Source organism: Heterodontus francisci, chromosome 26 (assembly GCF_036365525.1).
Source record: "Heterodontus francisci isolate sHetFra1 chromosome 26, sHetFra1.hap1, whole genome shotgun sequence".
Taxonomy (NCBI): Eukaryota; Metazoa; Chordata; class Chondrichthyes; order Heterodontiformes; family Heterodontidae; genus Heterodontus; species Heterodontus francisci.
This window is the reverse complement of record NC_090396.1, coordinates 24,008,055-24,032,015: the sequence shown is the minus strand read 5'-3', so window position 1 is coordinate 24,032,015 and position 23,961 is coordinate 24,008,055. Positions and strand designations below refer to the sequence as shown.

General features: G+C 42.4%; 1 protein-coding gene across 3 annotated transcripts in view; it reads left to right on the top strand.

Moving 5' to 3' along the window:
- The first annotated feature begins 1,038 nt into the window (after positions 1 to 1,038).
- The window catches only part of LOC137384225 (splicing factor U2AF 65 kDa subunit-like), a 44,429-nt gene continuing 21,506 nt past the window's right edge, over positions 1,039 to 23,961 (top strand). The window contains exons 1-7 of one of the 3 annotated variants that reach the window (XM_068057938.1): positions 1,039 to 1,248; positions 15,476 to 15,641; positions 17,958 to 18,061; positions 18,216 to 18,367; positions 20,846 to 20,962; positions 21,802 to 21,907; positions 23,665 to 23,744. In XM_068057938.1, the coding sequence (XP_067914039.1) occupies positions 1,200 to 1,248; positions 15,476 to 15,641; positions 17,958 to 18,061; positions 18,216 to 18,367; positions 20,846 to 20,962; positions 21,802 to 21,907; positions 23,665 to 23,744 (774 nt within the window). In that variant the 5' untranslated portion in view covers positions 1,039 to 1,199. Of the gene's footprint in view, positions 1,249 to 15,475; positions 15,642 to 17,957; positions 18,062 to 18,215; positions 18,368 to 20,845; positions 20,963 to 21,801; positions 21,986 to 23,664; positions 23,745 to 23,961 lie in introns of all 3 variants that reach the window. The other 2 variants (XM_068057937.1, XM_068057936.1) reach the window with 2 other exon arrangements.

Genomic DNA, 23,961 nt, shown 5'->3' with positions numbered 1-23,961 from the left:
CTGTTCTCTTTATTGACTGGATTTCCTTCATGCCCAACAGAACTGCTCAGTCTCACAGTATATGTAGGAGCACCCTCCAGGCAACACTTTACAAAAAGAGCTAAGTACCAGGGACGTACCAATAAATTTATGATGCAACACCAAAGATTAGCTTTCGAAAACTATTATAAATCATTGCATCACTGCAGCATGTATATTTCATACACACGAGGCAATTCCTAATTTCATGAAAGATAAAATTGTGCGTACCCAAAACAGCAATGCATGAGTGGTGAATAACTCGGAGCAGAGGGTAGCATCAAAAACTTGGGATAAGAAATTGTGAATCTAATATATTAGACCAAAATGTTACGTATGGCTGCAAAATTTAAGAAAATAATTTCCATTATTGCTCATTGTGACAAAAATAAGATATTTTACCCAGTTTTAGATGGATAGTGGTTCTCTTTGATTTGGCCTCAATGCATGAGGGGGTAGATCTTGACTTCGTGCAATAGTATTAAATGATTACATTGCTCCTGAAATTTATTTATATTGACTTCAGAAAAGTCTAAAAAAGGGCCACCCTAAGAAAATATACAACAGTGAACTCCCTATTTGTCTTCACATAATATTTTTAAATTGTTTCTTGTGTGGCCTCTCCCTCAAGCCTGGTCCAATGGGAAAATGGAAACATTTTGAGACAATAAATGTTGCCCATATAGTTATGTGACCTATGAATAGAAAAAATGCAAACGTTGTAAACCTCAAAAAAAACTTTACACCTAACCCGATGTAACTTGGAAGATGTTATTTTGTGTGTACTATCATTAGATGAATAGAGAGAATAAGGGTTTAAATCTGGTGTGAGATGTCGCTTTATTGCAGGTTGACAGGAGATACGACGTTTGTCCCTCTGCGTATACCGTTCCGCCGCAACTAAACGTGGCTACTGACGTTCCGCCTTTGTGCTGCAGCCATTGGGCCGTTGGAAAGGCGCTTATGTGCGATGCGGGTAGCGATTGGCCAGACGGGCTGTCAGTCAGAAACTAAGTTAGGGTGAGGCGAGCACGATTCGGGAGCGGCCATTGTGCGAGGAAAGCGAGCGGGTGTTGTATGCCGCTTGTAACGGTGAATGAAGGCGCGATCGGAAAATAAATAAAGACTTCTGCTTTTTATTTTATTTTTTTTTAAATATACGTTTAAGTTATTACTGACAAATGTCAGATTTTGACGAATTCGAGAAACAGCTGCACGAGAACCGGCAAGGTGAGTGTGTGTGGCTGTGGCCTGCGGGACGAGGCTTTTGTTTGTTTGCTTTTAATTCGTTTCCGATGCAGGACGTAGACGGTTCGAGATGTATTTCAACGAGTTAAGTTAAAACTCGTGTTCCGGACACCGAGCAAGAGCATGGAGGGGGAGGGGCGGAGGAGGCCGAGTCGCGTCTGCTCCGTGCGCGGCATTGATCGTTAGCAATGGCTCAGGTACAGCCTGAGCTAGTGGCTCTGATCATGGAAACAGGAAGGAGGCCATTCAACTCTTCCAATCGATTCTTCCATTCAGTTAGGTCATGGCTGATCTGTATCTTAACGCTATATCTGGAATCAAGGATTGGTAGGCAAAACTGTAACGGCTGCCTTTAAAGAGGAGATAGTTCTGGTGCAGAAGCAATATACTGTGGATGCTGGAAATGTGAAATGAATTTGATGGAAGTATTCAGGTCAGGGAACATCTGTGACGAGTGAGAAACAAAGCTAACTTTCAGGTTGATGACCTTTCATCACTTAAAGGTCATTGACCTGAAATGTTAACTTAGTTTCTCTCTGCACAGATGCTGCCTGACCTGTTGGTTCTGGTACAGTTGAGGTACATTCCCACGAGGAGGAAAGGTTAGGCAACCAAAACCAGAACCCTGTGGATGACGAAAGAGAGGGAGAGTAAGATGAAGCAGTAAAAAAAAAGGGTGTATAGCAGATATAAGGTTGATTAATACAAGTGAGAACTAGGCTAAATATAGAAAGTTCAGAGGAGGAGTGAAAAAAAAGAAATATGCAGATCAAAGAGTATGGGAAGAGATTGGTAACCAATGTAAAATAGAAGACTCTTGGATTCAATATGCATATAAATAGTAAAAGGATAGCAGACTTTAAGCTGGAGGCAGTGGGTGTAGCTGAGGTGCTGAGTGTGTACCTTGTATCTGTTTTTACCAAGGAAGATGATGTAGCCAGAGTCATAATGAAAGAGGAGTTAGTTGAGATACTGGATGGGCTAAAAATTGATGAAGTATTAGGAAGGCTGTAAATAATGTTAAGTCAGCAGGGCTGGATGCGAGGTATCTGAGAATGCTGAGTGAGCTAAGGGTGGAAATTGTGGAGGCACTGGCATAATCCTGTAATCCTCCTTAGATGCAGGGGTGGTGTCAGAGGGCTGAAGAATTGCAAATCTTATGCCCTTATTTTTTTTTTTTAAAAGGTGTAAGGATAAGCCCAGCAACTACAAGCCAGTCAGTTTAACCTCCTTTTAGAAACAATAACTTAGGACAAAATTAATAGTCACTTGGACAAATGTGGATGAAGTAAGGAAAGCCAGCATGGATTTGTTAAAGGCATGTTAAACTAACTTGATTGAGTTCTTTGATAAGGTAACAGAGGGTTGATTGTGGTGTATACAGACTTCCAAAAGGCATTTGATAAAGTGCCATATAATCAACTTTTCAGCAAAGTTGAAGCATATGGAATAAAAAGAACAGTGGCAGGATGGTTACAAAGTTGGCTAAGTGACAGGAAGCAGAGAGTAATGTTGAGCGGTTGTTGTTTTTCGGACTGAAAGAAGATATACAGTGGAGTTACCCAGGGGTCGGTACAAGGACCACTGCTTTTCTCCATCATTAATGACTTGGTTGCACAGGGCACAATTTCAAAATTTGCATGTGACTCAACGTGAAAAGACTGAACTGTGAGGAGGATAGAGATTAGCCATCAAGAGGGTGTAGATGAGCTGGTGGAATGGGCGGAGGCGTGGCAGATGAAATTTAGTGCAGAGAAGTGTGAAATGATACATATTTGTAGGAAGTACGAAGAAAGTCCATATAAAATAAAGGGTACAATTCTAAAGTGGATGCAGGACCAGAGACACCTGTGGGGATATGTGCACAAATGGTTGAAGGTGGTAGGGCAGGTTGAGAAAGGGGTTAAAAAGTCATATGGAATTCAGGGCTTTACAAATCGAGGCACAGAGTACAAAAGCAAGGAAGTTATGATGAACCTTTCAAAAACTCCTTGGTCTCAAACGGAGTAGTGTCCAATTCTGGGTACCACACTTTAGGATGGCTATGAAGGCTTTAGAGAGGGTGCAGTGAAAAGATTTACATGAATGTTTCCAGGGATAAGGGAGTTTAAGTTACAGGCATAGATTGAAGAAGGTGGTTTGGTTCTCCTTGGAGAAGAGATGGTTGAGAGGAGGTTTGATAGAGGTGTTCAAAATCATAAGGGGTGCAGAGATAATCCCTTCCCAATGGCAGAAGGGTCAAGAGCCAGAGGGCACTGATTGAAGGTGATTGGCAAAAGAACCAACAGCGACATGAGGAAAACTTTTTTACGCAGTGAGTGGTTAGGATCTGGAATGCACTGCCTGAGTGTATAGTGGAGGCAGATTCAATTGTGGCTTTCAAAAGAGAATTGGATGAGCACTTGTAGCCTTGCAATTTTTCTCTTTGAGGAAAGGACTACAGTGTTTCTCAATATCCTATCTGGACCTTATTTATTACAATAATCTCAAAGTGAAGTCCTAATACAGACTTAAAATTCTGAAGTGGTTTGATAGTGTAGATGTGGAGGAGATGTTTCCACTTGTAGATGGAGTCCAAAACTAAGGGTTATAAATATGATGGTTATTAATGGATCCAATAAATTATTTGGGAGAAATGACTAAGAGACTGGTTAGAATACAGAACTTGCTGTCACGTGGAGTAGATGAGGTGTGTAGCATTGATAAATTTTAAGGAAAAGCTGGATAAGTACAAGGGGGGAAAGGAATAGAAGAATATGCTAATAAGGTTAGATGAAGTCAGGTTTGGAGCATTAAAAAAACAGCAAGGACCAGTTGAACCGAATGGTCTGTTTCTGTGCTGTAAATTGAATGCAATTCTCCTCTTCAAATGCTGCTTGGATTGTACTGCTGAATTCAATTGTCACCTGCCATTGTTTGTTAAATCCTGGTATGTTCGCTTGTTCTGTTCAACTTTTGGACATGTGTGATTCAGTCTATTTAATTTTTTTTAGGTCTTTTATAAAAAAAAAATCAACTGTTGAATATATTTTATATAGTCCCTTGTATTGAAATTCCTCACAGTACTTTATACAGTGACTTTATGCTTAAGTATAGTGACTTATTTTGGAGATAAACATTGCAGGGCATTCTGCATCCTACAAAGAGCAGTGAATGTTGACTTCCCCCTCTTTTCTCCCCCCCCCCCCCCCCCCCTTTTTGATGTTGATTGAAGGTGAAGTTTTGGCCAAGACTAGGAAAGAAATTGTGCTCTTCTCCAAATAATGCCACAGATTCTTTATGCATCTGGACCCTCAAGTAGGCAGGTGAGGCCCTGACCTGACCTGAAGGATAGCACACCCTCAACTGCATTGGAGTGTTAGCTTAGATTGAGCTCATCTCTAGTATAAACCCCAAAGGCACTACTGTCTGACTCAGATGTGATAACTAACAACAGAGTCTGTGCGACATGGTGTCAAATACATGCTTAAAAGACTTCAAGCATGTACAAATTGGTGCCTGCAGTTTGGTTTAGGAGAGTGCTGAAATAATTGCAGGCCTGTATTCATCTCTCCAACCCAATATATTTTTTCCTTCATGCTTGTTTTTCAGTTCTATTGAAATAGTTAATTTCGTATTTGAATTTATTCAATTATTAAATTTTTTCCAGTCAATTTTATAATTGACTTTTTAATAACAGTACTGTGGGTATACCTACCCTAAATGGACTGCAGCGGTTCAAGAAGGCAGCTCAGCACCACCTTCTCAAGGGCAATTAGGGATGGGCAATAAATGCTGGCCTAGCCAGTGACATCTACATCCCATGAATGAATTAAAAAAAAATTGGTGGACTTTCTTTTCAACCTACTTTGCATTTTCTAAGTATGTAAAGCCCCAAATTTTCTGGATCTGTTTGTCTAGGAATGTTTCAGTGTTTGTTGTGTCTGGGTTTTTGTGGACTCCTAGTATTAGTGCTGTTACTGTTTTTGAGGGCTAATTTGCTGAGTTTTATATAGCTGGATAGAACTTGCTGCTTTTGCCCCCTACTGTTTGAGTAGGTGAGAAATGCCAACAGCTGCAGAAACCCAATAAAGCAGAGACTGCAGTTAGATCCTTCCCTTAAATCATTCAGTTTTGACCAACTTGTGCATTCTGTGAATTATGCACTTGCTCTGTAAAGCAATACAAGATTGAGTATATTGTCTGAAGAAGTTGCCAACCCATGCAAAAAGCCGACCAGGGCTTTCTCAGTTTTTGCTTAGCCTTGCTATGCTAAGCAGATAATGTTTAGTTGGGTCTTGGTATCGGCTTACTCAGTTTTCAATGTATGACATTATAGGCTAGATTTTAAAGCCCCTCTGCTGTCTGGAATGGTGGCCGGGGGGGTCGGGCAATGAAGATTGGTATGGCAGAGGCCTGCCACCGGTGGCAGGCCCTGTGCCAATCTTGGCAGTGGCGAGGCTCGTGGTAGCCGCCCCGTCACCTCCTTATTCGCCTCACCGATCTTCATTCAGGCGGCCGACAATGCCGCACCTTCGAATCCAAGTTCAGGGAAATGTGGCACAACACCTGTGGGGAGGGGGAGGAGGATTTATTTCTCTGTGCGGGAGTGGGGGCTGCGGGGTGACAATACTGCGATTGGTCGGGGGGGGCGGGTGCTAGGAAGGGGTAAAGGGTGAAGGTGCTGAACATTGCGGGGCGATGATGAAGGTCCAATCTCAATATGCGAATTCTGGGGGGGGTGGCGGAGGGCAGGGATGTTTTGAAATGCCATTGGTGAAGTGGAAAAATGCTTGGAAAAGTAATGTTTTATGCAAAATGTTCACTTATCTGGCCCTTTTATATATTAAATGTCCATTGAGGGCTGTAAGCCCTTTAAAAATGGTGCCTGCGCATTGGTGCCGGATGCATTGCTCTCTTCTCCCCCCGCCACGTCATCGCTGGGGGTCAGGGGTGTGGAAGGGGGCCACAGCCATGCATTCTTTTGCGTCTGCCGTCTACTTTGGTGGCGGACTCTTAAAATACAGCCCAATGGGTTAAACTGCATAGTTTTACCTCACTTGAAGAGCTGTTTGGCTTGTATGCATTCTGCTTTCTTGTACCTATATTGACGTGTCAATTTTGTTACTTACTATGAAGAACATGGTTTTGGTGAGTTATTTTGTGACAATGGGGAATTAGAATTGCTCTTAGGCAAATTTTAGGACCTCTTTAGAACCCTTGAAATAATGACACTTTCCTTGCTCCAACATTTATGAATGGACTCATCATTTGCAATCTATAGTGAAATTTCATTCTACTATTTATCTACAAGATTGTGTGAAGTATTTGTTTACATCAAAGTTTTACCTTCCACTCCAGATGTTTGTGTGGTTTTAAGCATACAAGAAAAATCATTTTCTTTTCTCTCCCTGACCTTGAGAAAAAATAGAGAGGCTATTAAGATACTGAGAGGAGCCCATTGCCAATCTAGAGAAATTGCCAAACCTTGCAAAAGTAAATCAGAGTAGAGACAAGGAAAGAGAGAAGGGTATTAATGTGGGAAAAGATAGACCGTAACAGGAAGGGACAGTGACTACAAATCTAAGAGTAAATCAGCAGTCAAGGCAAGAGGTTACAAAAAAAATAAAAGGACAAAACTAAAGGCGCTCTATCTGAATGCACGTAGCATGCAAAACAAAACGGATAAACTGAGCGCATAGGATGGCATAGATTGGGACCTGAATATTGAAGACATTTAGGAAGGAAAGGAAGCTCGGAAAAAGTAGAGGGATGACTCTGTTAATTAATGATGGTATTGGCACAATAGAGAGGGATGATTTAAGTTCAGGAAACCAAGATGAGAAATGATAAAGGCAAGCAGTCACTTGGAGTGGCGGACAGGCCCCCTAACAGTAACCACGCAGTAGGGTGGGGTATAAAGGAAGAAATACACCTCCATCCCCACCAGGACGGTTTGAGGGCTCTCTGCTTCTTCCTTGAACAGAGGCCCAACCATTTCCCATCCACCACCACCCTCCTCTGCTTGGCTGAACTTGTTCTCACATTGAATAACTTCTCCTTCAACTCCACTCACTTCCTTCAAATAAAAGGTATTGCTATGGGTACCCATATGGGTCCTAGTTATGCCTATCTTTTTGTGGGATGTGTTAAACATTCCTTGTTCCAGTCCTACTCAGGCCCCCCCCCCCCCCCAACTCTCTTTCCAGTACGTTGATGACTGTATCGGTGCTGTTTTCTGCTCCTGCCCCGAACTGGAAAACTTTATCAACTTTGCTTCCAATTTCCACCCTTCTCTCACCTTTTACATGGTCCATCTCTGACACTTCCCTTTCCTTCCTCGACTTCTGTCTCCATCCCTGGGGATAGGCTGTCTACTAATATTCATTATAAGCCCACTGACTCCCACAGCTCCCTCGACTACACTTCTTCACATCCTGCCTCCTGTAAGAACTCCATTCCATTCTCATGTTTCTCCGTCTCCGACACATCTACTCTGATGATGCAACCTTCCATGAGAGCGCTTCTGATATGTCTTCCTTTTTCCTCAACGGAGGATTCCAGCCACTGTGGTTGACAGGGCCTTCAACCGTGTCCGACCCATTTCCCGCACCTCTACCCTGACCCCTTCCCCTCCTTCCCAGAACCGCGACAGGGCTCCCCTTGTCCTCATATTTTCCACGCCACCGACCTCCACATCTAAACGATCATCCTCCGCCATTTCTGCCGCGTCTGCGTGATGCCACTACCAAGCACATCGTCCCCTCCCCTGTCAGCATTCCAAAGGGATCGTTCCCTCTAGGACACTCTGGTCCATTCCTCCATTACTCCCAACACCTTGTCCACTTCCCACGCAATTGCAGGAGGTGTAATACCTGCCCTTTTACCTCCTCTCTCCTCACTATCCAAGGCCCCAAATATTCCTTTTAGGTGAAGCAGCGATTTACTTGTACTTCTTTCAATTTAGTATACTGTATTCACTGCTCACAATGCGGCCTCCTCTACATTGGGGAGACCAAATGCAGATTGGGTGACCATTTTGCGGAACACCTCCACTCAGTCCTAAAGCATGACCCCGAGCTTCCGGTTGCTTGCTGTTTCAACACTCTCCCCTGCTCTCATGCCCACATATCTCTCCTGGGCTTGCTGCAGTGTTCCACTGAACATCAGCGCAAGCTCGAGGAACAGCATTTCATTTACCGATTCGTCACACTACAGCCTGCCGGACTGAACATTGAATTCAATAATTTCAGAGCATGACGGGCCCCCCTTTGTATTAGTTTTTTTCTTTTAGTTTGTTTAATTTTTCTTACCATGTGACAGCCCACTTTTTTTTAAATGTTTGGCCTTTGGGCCAGGGCTGTTCATTTTTCTGTCCATTATTGCCCTCTCTGCACTAACGCTTTGTCATTCAACACAACCTTAACATATCGTTTGCCTTTGCTCCATGACCTGTTCAGTTATTCTGTGACCCTGTCCTATCAACACCTTCACTTTTGTTATCTCTTGCCTCACCCCCCCCCCCCCCCCCAGCTTAATTTGCTTAAAACCTACTACATTTCTAACCTTTGCCAGTTCTGATGAAGGGTCACTGACCTGAAACGTTAACTCTGCTTCTGTCTCCACAGATGCTGCTTCTGTCTCCACAGATGCTGCTTCTGTCTCCACAGATGCTGCTTCTGTCTCCACAGATGCTGCTTCTGTCTCCACAGATGCTGCTTCTGTCTCCACAGATGCTGCTTCTGTCTCCACAGATGCTGCCAGACCTGCTGAGTATTTCCAGCATTTCTTGTTTTTATTTCAGATTTCCAGCATCTGTGGTATTTTGCTTTTATTATGTAAGAAATAATGGGTGCCTGTCACAAAAATATGGTGATGATCATGAGGGTTTCCAATCTGCATGTAGATTGGAAAAATCAGATGGGGGGAAAAAAGTAGCCTAGATGAGGAGCTCATGGAATGTTTTCAGGATAGTTTCTTGGAACAGCACTTTCTGGAGCCAACCAGAGAGCTGGCTATACTAGACCTGGTATTGTGCAACGAGATGGGATTAATTAATAACCTCATAGCGAAGGTGCCTCTAGACAGCAGCTATCGTAATATTGGATTTTACTTTCAGTTTGAGGGAGAGAAGAGTGGGTCTAAGACCAGTATTTTAAACGTAAATAAGGGCAATTATGAGGGCATGAAAGCAGAGCTAGCGAAAGTGAACTGGCAAAGTAGGTTAAGGGATAGGTCAATAGAAATGCAGTGGCAGACACTTAAGGGGATATTTCAGAATACGCAGAATAGATACATTCCAACGAGAAAGAAAAATTCCAAGGGGAGGACCCACCATCCGTGGTTAACTAAAAAAGTTAAAGATAGTATCCAACTTAAAGAAAAAGCATATCATTGCGCAAAGATGGTGGCAGGTCAGAAGATTGGACAGAATATAAAAAGCAGCAAAGAATGACTGAAAGATTAATGAGGGAAAAATTAGAGTAAAAGAGAAAGCTGGCAAGAAATATAAAGACAAATAGGAAGGGTTTCTACAGATTTAAAAAAAAAAGAGTTAACCAAGTGAGCGTTCGTCCTATAGAAAGTGAATCTGGAAAAATAAGGAGATGACCGATGAAATGAACAGGTATTTTGCATCAGTCTTCGCCGTAGAGGATGCAAGTAACATCCCAGAAATAGCTGCAAGTCAGGAAATGGAAGGGAGGGAGGGAGGAACTCAGAAAATTACGATGACCAGGGAAGTGGTAATGAACAAACTGTTGGAGCTGCCCGCTGACAAGTCCCTGGGTCCTGATGGACTTCATCCTGGGATCTTAGAAGAAGTGGCTAGCGAGATAGTTGATGCGTTGGTTTTGATTTTCCAAAATTCCCTAGATTCTGAGAAGGTGCCATGAGATTGGAAAATAACCAATGCAATTCCTTTTATTCAAAAACGGAGGGAGACAGAAAGCAGGAAACTACAAGCCAGTTAACCGGTCATCGGAAAAATGTGGGAAGTTATTAAAGATGTTATAGCAGGGCACTTAGAAAAATTCATTGTAATCAGGCAGAGTCAACATGGTTTTGTGAAAGGGAAATCATGTTTAACCAATTTATTGGAGTTCTTTGATGAAGTAACTTGTGTTGTGGATACGGTGGATGTACTGTACTTGGATTTCCAGAAGGCATTTGATAAGGTGCTACAGCAAAGGTTATTGTGGAAAATAAAAGCTCATGGTGTAGGGGGTAACATATTGACATGGATAGAAGATTGGCTAGCTAACAGGAAACAGTAGGCATAAATGGGTCATTTTCTGGTTGGCAAGATGTAACAAATGGCATGCCACAGGGATCAGTGCTGGGGCCTCAACTTTTTACAATTTATATAAATGACTTGGATAAAGGGACCAAAGGTATGGTTGCTAAATTTGCTGATGACACAAAGGCAGGTTGGAAGCTAAGTTGTGAAGAGGACATAAGGCTGCAAAGGGATATAGGTAGGTTAAGTGAGTGGGCAAAGATCTGGCAAATGGAGTATAATGTGGGAAAATGTGAAATTGTCCATTTTGGCAGAAAGAATAAAAAAGCATTATCAAAATGGTGAGATTGCAAAGCTCTGAGATGCTAAGGAATCTGGGTGTCTTAGTGCATGAATCGCAAAAGGTTAGTATGCAGGTACAGCACGTAATTGGGAAAGCTAATAGAACATTATCATTTATTGTGAGGGGAATTGAATACAAAAGTTAGGAGGTTACGCTAAAGGGCTGCTACCCAACCCGACTGGACCAGACGACGCGTCGGGTCCGGGTCCGACACGCACAGTACTACTTTTTGCTCTGCTGGGAGGAAAAGGGAAGTTGAGTAAGCGTCAAAATTTGAAAAGCCTGCCTGAGGTGGGAGTCCGGGACGTCAAGGAGGGCAACGTGCATCCGGACTCCACAGCCTCTGAGTCTGCGCAGTGAGCGTCTCTATGAAGTCATCGCGCTCATGCTGCAGTTTCCTTCCATTCCATCCATCCAAAAGTGGTAAGTACAGTGAGTGCACCATGGATGTAAAACAAATGCTGTCAACAGGAGAAAGTTTACATTGCGGTGGTCGGGTTGGGCGCGGGAAAAAATTGAAGGACGCTGGCCGGGTAGGGCTCTGGTCCGATGTGGTTCTGTCGGGTTTTTATTTTTCCAGATCCGAGCCGGCCTTTAGGTTACGCTTCACTTATACACGGCTTGGTGAGACCACATTTGGAGTACTGTGTACAGCATTGATCTCCTTATTTAAAGAAGGATGTAAATGCGTTGGAAGCAGTTCAGAGAAGGTTTACTGGCCTAATACCTGGAATGGGCAGTTTGTCTTGTAATGGAAGGTTGGACAGGCTTGGCTTGTATCTGCTGGAGTTTAGAAGAGTAAGAGGTGATTTGATTGAAACATATAAGATCCTGAGGGGTCTTGACAGAGTGGATGTGGAAAGGATGGCTCCTGTTGTGGGAGACTCTAGAAATAAGACTTACTGTTTAAAAATAAGGGGTCGCCTATTTAAGACCGATGAGGAGAAATTTTTTCTGAGGGTCATGAGTCTTTAGATTCGCTTCCTCAAAAGGCAGTGGAAGCAGAGTCTTTGAATATTTTTAAAACAGAGGTAGATAGATTCTTGATAAGCAAGGGGGTGAAATTATTGGGGGTAGGTGGAAATCTGGAGTTGGGGTTGTAATCAGATCAGCCATGATCTTATTGAATGGCAGAGCAGGCTCGAGGGGTCGAGTGGCCTACTTCTAGTTCATATGTTCGTATTTCCCCTCTAATTTTAACCACATCCCCACAACAAATAATTGATCATTGGTATTAAGTGATGTATAGTTAGCAACACAGAAGTTCTCGAGGCGGCCAACATCCCCAGCATATACACCCTACTAAGCCAGTGGCGCCTGAGATGGCTTGGCCATGTGAGCCGCATGGAAGATGGCAGGATCCCCAAGGACACGTTGCGCAGCGAGCTCGTCACTGGTATCAGACCCACCGGCCGTCCTTGTCTCCGCTTTAAAGACGTCAGCAAACGCGACATGAAATCCTGTGACATTGATCACAAGTCGTGGGAGTCAGTTGCCAGCGATCGCCAGAGCTGGCGGGCAACCATAAAGGCGGGGCTAAAGCGTGGCACGTTGAAGAGACTTAGCAGTTGACAGGAAAAAAGACAGAAGCGCAAGGAGAGAGCCAACTGTGCGACAGCCCCGACAACCAATTTTATCTGCAGCACCTGTGGAAGAGTCTGTCACTCTAGAATTGGCCTTCATAGCCACTCCAGGCGCTACTTCACAAACCACTGACCACCTCCAGGCGCTTACCCATTGTCTCTCGAGACAAGGAGGCCAAAGAGGATAGTTAGCAATTAAAGAATACAGTTGTTTTGCACCCAAGATGCTCCCCTGTGGAATTTCTCATGAGATTGCCAAGTCAATTAATGCTTTAATAAGATTTGCAACTCCAAATGCTTGTTGTCAATATTTTTTTTTCCCCCACCCTTTTAGCTATGTTGGAGAGGTGACTCGGTACTAGAGTTCAGTAATTTGATTAATAGATCTTAAGCAGAATTTAAAAATGACACATATAAGTGTAACATAAATGTGGAGCTCCCAATTTCAGATCAATAGTCCCTATTGCACAGAATAACATTGTGCATGGAAGATGGCAGGATCCCCAAAGACACATTGTACAGCGAGCTCGCCACTGGTATCAGACCCACCGGCCGTCCATGTCTCCGTTATAAAGACGTCTGCAAACGCGACATGAAATCGTGTGACATTGATCACAAGTCGTGGGAGTCAGTTGCCAGCATTCGCCAGAGCTGGCGGGCAGCCATAAAGACAGGGCTAAATTGTGGCGAGTCGAAGAGACTTAGTAGTTGGCAGGAAAAAAGACAGAGGCGCAAGGGGAGAGCCAACTGTGCAACAGCCCCAACAAACAAATTTCTCTGCAGCACCTGTGGAAGAGCCTGTCACTCCAGAATTGGCCTTTATAGCCACTCCAGGCGCTGCTTCACAAACCACTGACCACCTCCAGGCGCGTATCCATTGTCTCTCGAGATAAGGAGGCCCAAAAGAAAAGAAGAACATTGTGCACAAAGTTATATTGAGGCCAGAGTCCTTTTTTTTAAATGAACCCACAAAACTCTAGCATAAAGTTAATCTGAACATAGAATAGAACAGTTAAAAGGACATGAAGTTTCTTGGCCTTCATGCTCTTCTCTTCCCGCCCCCCCCCCCCAACAAAAGCCATTTGACCTCGGGGGTGGAAGGTGCACTGTAATGGGGACCAGTTGACCTGCAAGAAGATTAATACAAGGAATAAGGAGGTATATGTTCTACATATGGGTTATTACTTTGGGCCTTGCTCTTGCTGCGCTAAGACAAGGAAGGTGTGCATTGGTTATTGCTGCCACTGTCATCAGGGTGTTCCAACTGAAACCTTTGAGCATTATCACCCAACAGGTTGTTGGGTCTTTGTTTAAGCTCCAAGCTTGGTTTATAAATAATGAATTATAAAATGTACAGTACAGGAGCAGATTGGGTAGCCCATTGAAATGTCTATGCCAGCAGTTTTTATCCACGTGAGCCACCAAGTCTAATCCCACTCTCCTGTTGTGATGGTCCTAATTTTCAAGCAACTAGTTCTTATTTTCATGAACTGTGCTTCAACAATAGTTCTTAGCAGAAAATTGTACCTTCTAACCACACTGTGCAGAGAATTTTTTTCTAATTTTTCTTTCAGTTCTTGTGTGTGTCTCAATTCTTTTTCCCTCTTGCTACCTTCTCACAGGCATTATTCTTTTTACTAGTCTATTTCTTTTACCATAATCCTTGAAGATTTTCTTTGAAAATCCCCTTTCTTGGTTCTAGTAGGAAAGAAGACCCAGATTGAGTCTTTATTAACTGTCACTCCTCATCCCTGGAAACATCCTAGTAAATTTACGTGGGTTTTAAATCTTCCTACACTGAGGTAGCCAATACTGCTTCTGGGGTCTAACTTGGGACTTAAACTGGAACTTTCTTGCTATGCCTCTGGGTATGAAACAAGGGTTCCACTAGTTTTTATGGCCTTGTCTGCTTGTGTTGCTGCCTCTTGTGAACTATGTATCTGTGCTCATGAGTGTTTTTGATTTATTTTCCCTATTTTTCTACATTACTGAAATAGCCACCTATCAGCTCATTTTACTTGCTGTGCACTTCTGCAATTTTTCACAGTTGAAAGTAGAGATGTCAGGCCAATAGTTCAAGACACTATCAAAAGTTTAAAAAGAATAAGAGCTGAATTTAGATAAAGAAAAGTTAGGTTTTGAAATTCTAAAAATGGCATTTAAATAAAATTGACAGTGATCAGATCATTTTTATTGAAGTAATGGGTCAGTATAACCATGTTTCATCTTGCAAAACAGGGCTTGCTTTGTCAATGGAACAACTTTGGATTTGAATTTAGATTACTTTGCTGTTGAATTGGGAAATTCTCAATCAGGACTCCCTGGAATTCTGAGAGTGGCAGGAACTCACAGCTACTAATGTATTTTCAGGCTGCTTAATTTTACATCTGAGCATTTATACTCATCGCTACATTCACTCAAAAATGGTTAAGTGGGTTGTTCTTTATTTGAGCTGTATGCTTATATTCTAGACATGTTGGGCCTTCTGATCTGAAGGCAAAGAATATTCTTTGCCAATAATCATGTCAGACCATTTGACTCCTTTGGTGGTTCATCCTATATTTTAGCCACCTTTCAGTAATTTCTCAGCAATTTTTGTATATGATTTCCATAAAGTATCTGTTCTTGGCACAATAAAAAGTAAACTAGGAAATTGTGGTGTTACGAGATTTGTTTTTCCCCCAACCCCAAGATAGATGCCAGTCTTAGACAATGGAAAAGTAAAACTTCCTACATTCTGCTCCAGCAATGTGTTCTAACAATTCTCCTGTCCTCTGCAGAAGAGTACCTGTGTTGTGCCAGTGTAAAATGGCAAACATGTTTATCTTCCATTTCGGTGTGAGAGATTAACCATTTTCAGACTTAATTTGAGATGTTTTGTAACTGAGACTACCCTGACTCAGTTGCACTTCTGGGGTGTAATTCTAACTTGGGGCGATTGGTGTAAAGCAGACAATGTTGAATTAGCTGACCCTTATACAGCAGATCAGTTTTTTTGTTTTCTCCTTTCCATTGAGTATTATACCCATGACTCAATCATAAGTTTTCACTGCCTTTCATTCCTAGAACGGGAAAAGGAAAGGCACAAGAAGAAAAGTCGAAGCGTTTCTAGAAGCAGAAGCCGGGATAAAAAACGGAGAAGTCGAAGCAGAGAAAAGCGCAGTCGAAGTCGAGGAGGGCGAAGCAGAAGCAGGGATAAGCGAAGCGCTTCACGAGAACGGAAGCGTCACAGGTAACTTGCTGTTTCTCAAGTGTTGGCACCTAAAGCATTGCACTTCTGTAGTATTGGTGTACATGGCTGCAGCAGTGCTGTCCATGGCTGTGTCATCTTGAGAGGCACTTGGCAAAGGCTGGTAGCTTCCAAGAAGAAAGAATAAATCATGAGATTCAAGTGTTGCTGGCTGCCATCACAGCAGCATGGAAGTGGACTGGAAGCAAGTCAGTTGCTGGCGGTGGATGGTCTGGAGTGAAAATTTGATAAGCTGACAATTTCTAGAAAAGTTCAAAACCTAGGAAAGTATTTACATTGTACATTTAGTCCTCTTTAGTTTGCCATTTGGGATTAAGATTTTTTTTTTAAAGTAGTATGTCATTCAGTTTTGAATGCTGAAGATCAATTCAAGTGATCTAGTTCCCTCTCCTGCCTGAAATAATTGTTTACCATGCTTTGTTTTCTTCCTCTGTATCCAGAAGCTGCAGACTCATGTTGGAGTACAGTTGCACTCTGGTTCCATAGCTAAACACTACTGAGAAGAGGCATTACAGCCAAACCTGGTCGTTCTCGGCACTCAATGCCAGTACAGAGTAGTTCTTGTACACCCTAATTTGTATTGCATCAGCACTTGCACATAGTAAAATGACTAGCATATCTGAGCATCATTTCAAGAAACTAGGCATCTGTCCAGTGGGTTGTCTGCATCTTTCCCAGTCTCTAGTTTTTGATTGCACTTTAAAATCTCATCTTGAGCCAAAGCAGAACACCATACCTACAGACGTTCATCTTTGGACAAATGTGCAAGAATCTTCATGCTGTTGGAAAATTTGTTCATCCTTCAGAGTATGTTGCCTTCTCGAAGGACAGAAATCTGACTGCCGTTGACCACTAGTTTCAACTTTGCAGTACTGAAGCTGACCATTTAGCCTGTCAAGTCTGCACTGGTACTTTGGAGGAAGCTGTTCTATCCCATTCTACTGTCCTTTTCCCATTCGTTTTTTAAATGTGTTTCTCTCTTGGTGGCAACTATATCATCCCAAGATTTAAAGTAGTGACTCCAGGAAAAGTACAGGGTTAAGAACCCTGACAAGTTGGGAGGACTTGGGTTTGTCTCGTGGCCTTGAGTCCTTTTAACAGAATCAAGCAGGCTTGAACTCCAGTTGATACTATTAATCTTGATAAAGTATAATGCTCTGGTCCAGAAACAATTCATGCAGCTCCAGGTGGATGACGGTGCACAGGTACATAAGCACTGAAGGAGCTGCTCTTGGGCGCTGATGTCAAAAACAAGGTGGTAATCTTGTTGCCCCATGACAGTATGCTAGCTGACTCCCAGTCAATCTTTAGTGCACCCTGACGTCGTGGTGTACTCTGAGATGAAGACCATTTGCAGGATCTTGAATCCAGTGGTGGACCAGTTAACAAAGTGATGATTGCTTATTTAATTATTGTAGGGCAGACCAGCGGCTGGGATGTCTTTGTTGGCAATAGGTGCTTTGAATGTATAGAGGAGTTGCAGAAGAGCCGAGATAGTTACTGTTCAGTTTTGGCCAGGTAATGGTACTGACACCACCTTTTATTGTATTTGAGGATGTCTGATTAGGAACTGAGAGCTATAATCCAAGTGGAGATTGATTTGAGTGAGTAGGCGCTATTGGGAAACTAAGAGGACTGATGCAGTTTTCATTGCAGTAGCTGTTCTCATTAATATGATAGGCAAAGAGGGCGTGGAGATGGGCAAAACCTCTGAGAATTCTGGAGAAGAAGTAGACCATTTGACTAAAAGAAAACCATGGCAGAAGAACGTAACAGGATAGCTACATGGAGTATTTAATTAAAAGTTTTATTTTTAAAATCATCTGACCTGCAATATATTCCACCTGCTCCAAATCTCTGATCAAGACCAGTAAGTTCATTTGAGGTGTATGGAGGATATGAAAATGAAACTTTATGATGCTACCAAATATGGAAGAATCTACCTTGTTCAGCGTGAAGTATGCATACCAAAGATCCATGATGTCAACCTACCCTTCGGGTTGCATTTCTTTATTCTAGTGATAGCTTTGCTGTCTCTCTGGGTGGTGGGGTGGTAGATCTTTTCTTTTATACTGCTTGTGGGGCTATATGGGCTCTATCAATGGTTCTAAGAAGTTCTTTTATAATTCACCCTTTCAGTGAAGTGGTCTAGGTTCTGTAGTATGTGAAGAATATTTCAAAATACAGATCAAAGTTGATCCTGCTTGGTGTGTGTGTGTGGTAGCTGATGTTTCACTAGCATACATTTCCGTATGAAAACATTTAATTTTGCAAGTTTATTTGCTTTTTCCCTTACAGTCGGTCTCCCCGTCGCTCTCGCAGAAAGAAGCCCTACAGGTACTGGGATGTGCCTCCACCAGGCTTTGAGCACATTACCCCAATGCAGTACAAGGCAATGCAAGGTAGATTCTTCCAATTTCTTATGTTGGGTTTAATAAGAGCTAACTCAGACCATTACATGATGCTGTTGTTGCTGTAGTGCTGCTCTTCAGTGAATACGTCCATATCACACTAAGGAAAAGAATCTGTCTATGTGTCTCTCTCTCATTTTCTTAGCTGCGGGTCAGATCCCTGCCACAGCACTCTTGGCGACCTCCACAGTAGGTGGTGTGACGATCACACCAACACAAGTTCCAATCATTGGCAGCCAAATGACCAGGCAAGCCAGACGACTGTATGTTGGCAACATACCCTTTGGTGTTACTGAGGCAAGTGCAAAGTTTCTAAGTGTATTTTTACTGTTTTTTTTATTTCGAGAGATACAGCACTGAAACAGGCCCTTTGGCCCACCGAGTCCGTGCCGACCAACAACCACCCATTTATACTAACCCTATAGTAATCCCATATTCCCTACCACCTACCTACACTAAAGGCAATTTACAATGGCCAATTTAGCTATCACCTGCAAGTCTTTGGCTGTGGGAGGAAACCGGAGCACCCGGCGAAAACCCACGCAGTCACAGGGAGAACTTGCAAACTCCGCACTGGCAGTACCCAGAATCGAACCTGGGTCCCTGGAGCTGTGAGGCTGCGGTGCTAACCACTGCGCCACTGTGCCGCCCTTCCCGCTACCTCGTTGCTTTGGCTTAATATGACAGAAGCAATTCTCATTAAAATGGTTGAAAGGTGATTTCATGGAGATGGGTCAAGGTATTGGGAATTCTGGGGAAGCGATGAACCATCTGACTTCAAAAAAAAAACCCCTGTGTGCTTGAGAGCCCGCTTTTTTTAGTCCCACCATCCATTTTAAAGGATGTGAAATTGCAGGATTGCAGACAGAGGTTGGAAAAGCTCAGTGCGTGTTAATTTTGCAGCTGGGAAAAAGAATAAAGATTATCCTTCATGGCTTCCTGATTTTGGTTTAAATTAATCTTACAAGTTGCAAAAATAACAATCATTGTAAAGGAAGACAATTGCCTTTTTTGTAGTGCCTTTCACAACCTCAGGACATCTTAAAGCACTTTCTTTTGAAGTTTAATCGCTGTTGTAATGTCAGAAACATGACTGCCAATTTGTAAACAGCAAGGTGTGTGTTGTAGGATAAATGTTGGCTAGGATGCCAGGACAATTGCCCTGTTCTTTGAATAGTGCCGTGGGATCTTTTGCATCCACTTGAGGGCTGTGAAGGCCTCAGATTAGCATCTCATCCAAAAGATGATGGCTGCAACAGTACAGCACTCCCTTAGTACTGCACTGGAGTGTCAACCTCATTATGTTCTCGAGTCTCTGGAGTGAGGCTTGAATTCATAGCCTTGTTCAGAGGTGAGTGTTCCCACTGAGCCGAGGCTTTTACTTGGAGGAGGAGACCGAGATTGAGAGCGGTTGGGTTTAGGGAGGGAATTCCAGATCATGGAGCCTGTGCAGCTGAAGGCAAAGTAGGACGAATGGTGGGGACAAAGGCAGAAGTGGCCAGAGTCGGATAAATGAACCGTTCACGGGCTGGAGGAGGTTAGTGATGGGGAGGGGCAAGGCCACAAAGGGATTTAAATATGAGAATGAGAATTTTTAATGAGGTATCGGCAGACCAGTTCGCCAGTGTAAATCAACGAAGTCCGATATCAGTGGAATTGGTCTGGGATAGGATGTTTGTAAGATTTTTTTTGCCCCTCATGTCTTAATAATTCTGTCTTGATAAGATTAATGTTTTGCTGCTTATGGGTAAAAGTGTAGTGAGATTAAAGGCCTGCTCGGGCCTGCAAATGAGGCCCGAACCCTTCCATTTTTTTTCCCGCACCCGACCATCAGTTAACTTTCCTTCCGTTTTTCACTTTGTTCCTTACCTGCACAAGCTAAAAATAACTAACAAAACCACCTTTTTAAAGTACAAAAAGTAAATTAGCATTAGAGTCACTCACCTGAGCTGGTGATACACCGTGTCCATTCCAGCCCGAATGCTGGACCCAGAAGTGCGACCCGACACGTGTCGGGTTCGGGTCAGGTAGCAGGCCTTTAGGTGAGATTAACAGCAGCTCTATCACAAGACAGCCATCAAAATTTTTCAATTTTATTTAACTATATTTGAGCATGGAGCTATATGGATTCTCTAATTTCTCTTCCTTCCACCCCCAAAAAAATACCTTCATGGTCAGTGTGCCATGTGGTGGGCACTGAGCTGACTAGAATTGGCATTAAAATCCTTAGGCCCAGGAATGGAAAAATCAACCATGGCTTACTCTATGATCGCTTTATAAACAGCCATTGCCAGAAGTGAGACTGGTGTCAATCTTGTATAAGCACACAGAATTGAACGCAACTCTGCTTCCTACAGTCAAATGGATCTTGCAATACTCGCAGCCTAGTTGAGCACACGGAAAACACTCAGAATTGTACCTCCGCACGAGCCACTACCTTTACCTTTTTCAATAGATGTGATTGGGTGAAAATTGGAGAGGGGATAGGAGCAGCCACTTGAGGTATGATTTTTAGTAAATAGCAATTTACCCCCCCCCCCCCCCCCCCAACAAAAACATTTGTACAGCCTGTTGACAGATTCAGAAGAAGTAACTTTGACAATGGCTCTTAAGTGGATAGAATTTCATGGGTTTGTAGAAAACTCAGCTGTTGGTGGCTGATTTTAAGTGTTGATAGCATGTCAAAACATGGGAAAAGTGCATGCATTCATGATACAGTGGATACATGATACACTAGCAGATTTTAAAATGTCTGAATACCCTTTATTCTCTTAGGAAGCCATGGCAGACTTCTTTAATGCTCAGATGCGCCTTGCTGGGTTGTCGCAGGCTCCAGGGAACCCTGTATTGGCTGTACAGATCAACCAAGATAAAAACTTTGCTTTTCTTGAGGTAAGTCTGTTTTTGATTTCTATCTAATTTCTAAAACAAATGTTTGTCTTCATTGCTCAGCTTTCTTTACTTTGGGCAAAGTGAGTTATCAGCTACTTGATTGGAACAAAAGATGTGTATAAGTCTAGTGGTCATTGATAAGGATCCTCTTTTTTTCAAGAGGAGAGCTGCCATCAAATAGATCATTCATTGTGCACTGCCTTGGGTTAATCCTTTTGAGGGCATATGCATTTCAAAATCTAGAATAATACATATCTTAAAGATAAGACAGTAACCTAATTGGTTGAACTGAATTCTTAAACTGAGCTGAGCTCAAGTCAGCTTAGTGCAGTAATTACTATGTTACTAAACGCACATTAATTTACTAGAGGAAAATCTATAGCCTGTGAAGAGAAAATATGAATTAAAAATTAAAGGAGTGCAGTATATTTTCTTCCTCCTTTTATAAAATGACTTCCTCTTAACTTTTTAAGAATGCTTTGTAAGAATTTCACTTACTTATGTTTTGTTGCTTTTTGCAATTTACGCGTTTCCAATAGAGAGGGTATGCAAGTGACCTGTTTCCAAGTCTCTCGCAATGCTGGTCTTGACATTGCAATAAGGAGTGTGTTGAGTCGCCCATATGTTTGTTTCTCTTTTCCCTGTATGAAAGGCACGCCTTTTATTTGGTATCTTACCAGAAGATAAGGCGGCTGTTGCAAATTAACCTTAAATATTTCTTCAGTTAAGATCTGCTCTACCTAAAAAGAACTGAAGCATTTCATGCCTCTGCTTTAATTGTCTGCTGATCTGGTCTTTTTTAAAATTTAATGTGATATGTACTGTTGGTCTCTTCTTAGTTCCGCTCAGTTGATGAAACTACGCAAGCTATGGCGTTCGATGGCATCATCTTCCAGGGTCAGTCTTTGAAGATCCGACGTCCCCACGATTACCAACCTCTGCCAGGCATGTCTGAGCAACCTTCTTTCCATGTTCCAGGTCCGTCAAAAAATGCAACATCTGTGTGCTGGACTTCCTTTGCAGGTTTAAGTATACTGCATGCATCAGATGTAATGTCAGGTCACCAAAATGTTATTCACATCAGCTATTTGTTGGCTAAAATAGAAAAAAAAACAATTTATACAAACATCTTACAAAAATGAAATTCAACAAAATGCAGATACTATTTCAAACAAAATGCAAGGAAAGTCAGTGTCAGAACTCGCACAGCAGAATTATAATTCGGTGGATGAAAAGCTCAGGGTGACTACCTGACTTGGATTGTATGAACCTTCTGAGTTGCAACCTGATTTAAGGAAAATTATGTTGACGTCAGAAATGACGTTAAAATGGGTCAGTAAATGTTATACACCATTCTTGTTGCCTAAAATAACCTCAAATATTTTGGGGGTGGTTATTTCCAGTGATCCAGAATTGTTAGAGCCTTTTGTACTGAGGCTGCTTTTTCAGGAGGCTGCTGACTCTGCTAGATTCCCATATTGGGAGATGGAACAGCGCAGTTGTCAAGCTCGTGTGCCCACAACATTAGCAGCACAGCGATCTCATGAAGTGCTGAAAACCTCTGACTTGGATAAGTGACTAGGCATCTTTAGCCAGGTTGCTTAAGAGGAAATATGGCAATAGTTTGGCTAAGTCCCTATTACTCCTGTTATATTAGATGCTGTGAAATTAAACAAAGTAAATTGAACAGAGATTCAGTAATGATGGTAAATGGGTTCAGATAATGCTTAAAATGTAAAAGTATTGGCTTCCTATATTTAAGGTTTGGAATTTTAAAACAATGCTGCTTTAGCTCTTGTGGTGGGGAGGAGGTGGGGGAAGTACACTTTATGAAAAGAATTCACCTTCACTTTTGCTCTTCTCTTTTTTTTTTGTTTTTCTCTTTCCTTTTGAACATTTTTCTTGCTTCTTTTGACATTTTTCTCAATTTTTTTTCTTTATTTTAATCTCTTCCATCCTCACCGGTTCTTAACACCTGCAACTATTAAAAGTTCACTCACTTGTGGATTTTGGAAACCTGCAGAGTCTTTATGTTCCGGTTTGGAGCAGCTGGCGCAGCAAGATTCTCTGCCAGCCTGGGAACGTGCGCATGTGACTAGGGCCACATTCGCAATACTGTAAGTCAGAAGGTTTTACCAGTTACGCTTCTGCTTTCCTCTGACCCATATGTGGCTTGCTTTTTTTTTTAAAAAGGGGGTGAGTTCAATCAAATTAAGGTGCAGGAAGAAACTTCCAATATATAATCTTTCCTAAGTGTTCCATAATTACCTTTTGTTCTCTAAGACAAAACATAACCAAGCTCCATTATCTGAACCCTTCCTTTGTCCCCCCCCCCCCCACAAACTTGAGATGGCTCAACTCCCAGTGGTGGCTGACATCATTGATAAGCATGATGGTATTATCACGTCTGCACATGCACTTGTATACCACATGGAAGAAGATCATCTCACTTCCAGGGTATAGCTTGTGTACCTCATTGCACCATGTCTTCCTAACCACTAAGTAGAAGCCTCCAGGGTGATTCAGTCTTTCTGAATCCTTTGCCTACCTCCCATCATGAGGTGAAATGTTTCGTGTGATCCTGATATTTTTCCTTTTTTTTTTTATTTAATTAATTGTGCAACATAATGACCCATACTCCACTAGCTTTTAGTCCAGGATGTTTATATCGCCATGTTTTTGTTTCTCTTGTCTCTCTCTAGGTGTTGTCTCCACAGTGGTTCCGGATTCTCCACACAAGCTTTTCATTGGCGGTTTGCCCAATTACCTCAATGATGATCAGGTAGCTATGGATACGACCCACTCGGAGAAAGCTGACAGTATCGTTCTGCTCTTTCTCCTCTTCAACTTCATATATCCAAAGCTGTACTGATTTGTGCCATCGACCAAACATAGCTGCTCTGATAGTTATGTTGCAGTTATTGACTGTTCAAGGTGTCAGCTTTCTCCAAAGCAATTCCAAACTAGTTTTGAAGATGGCATTTTTCTTTTATCACTTA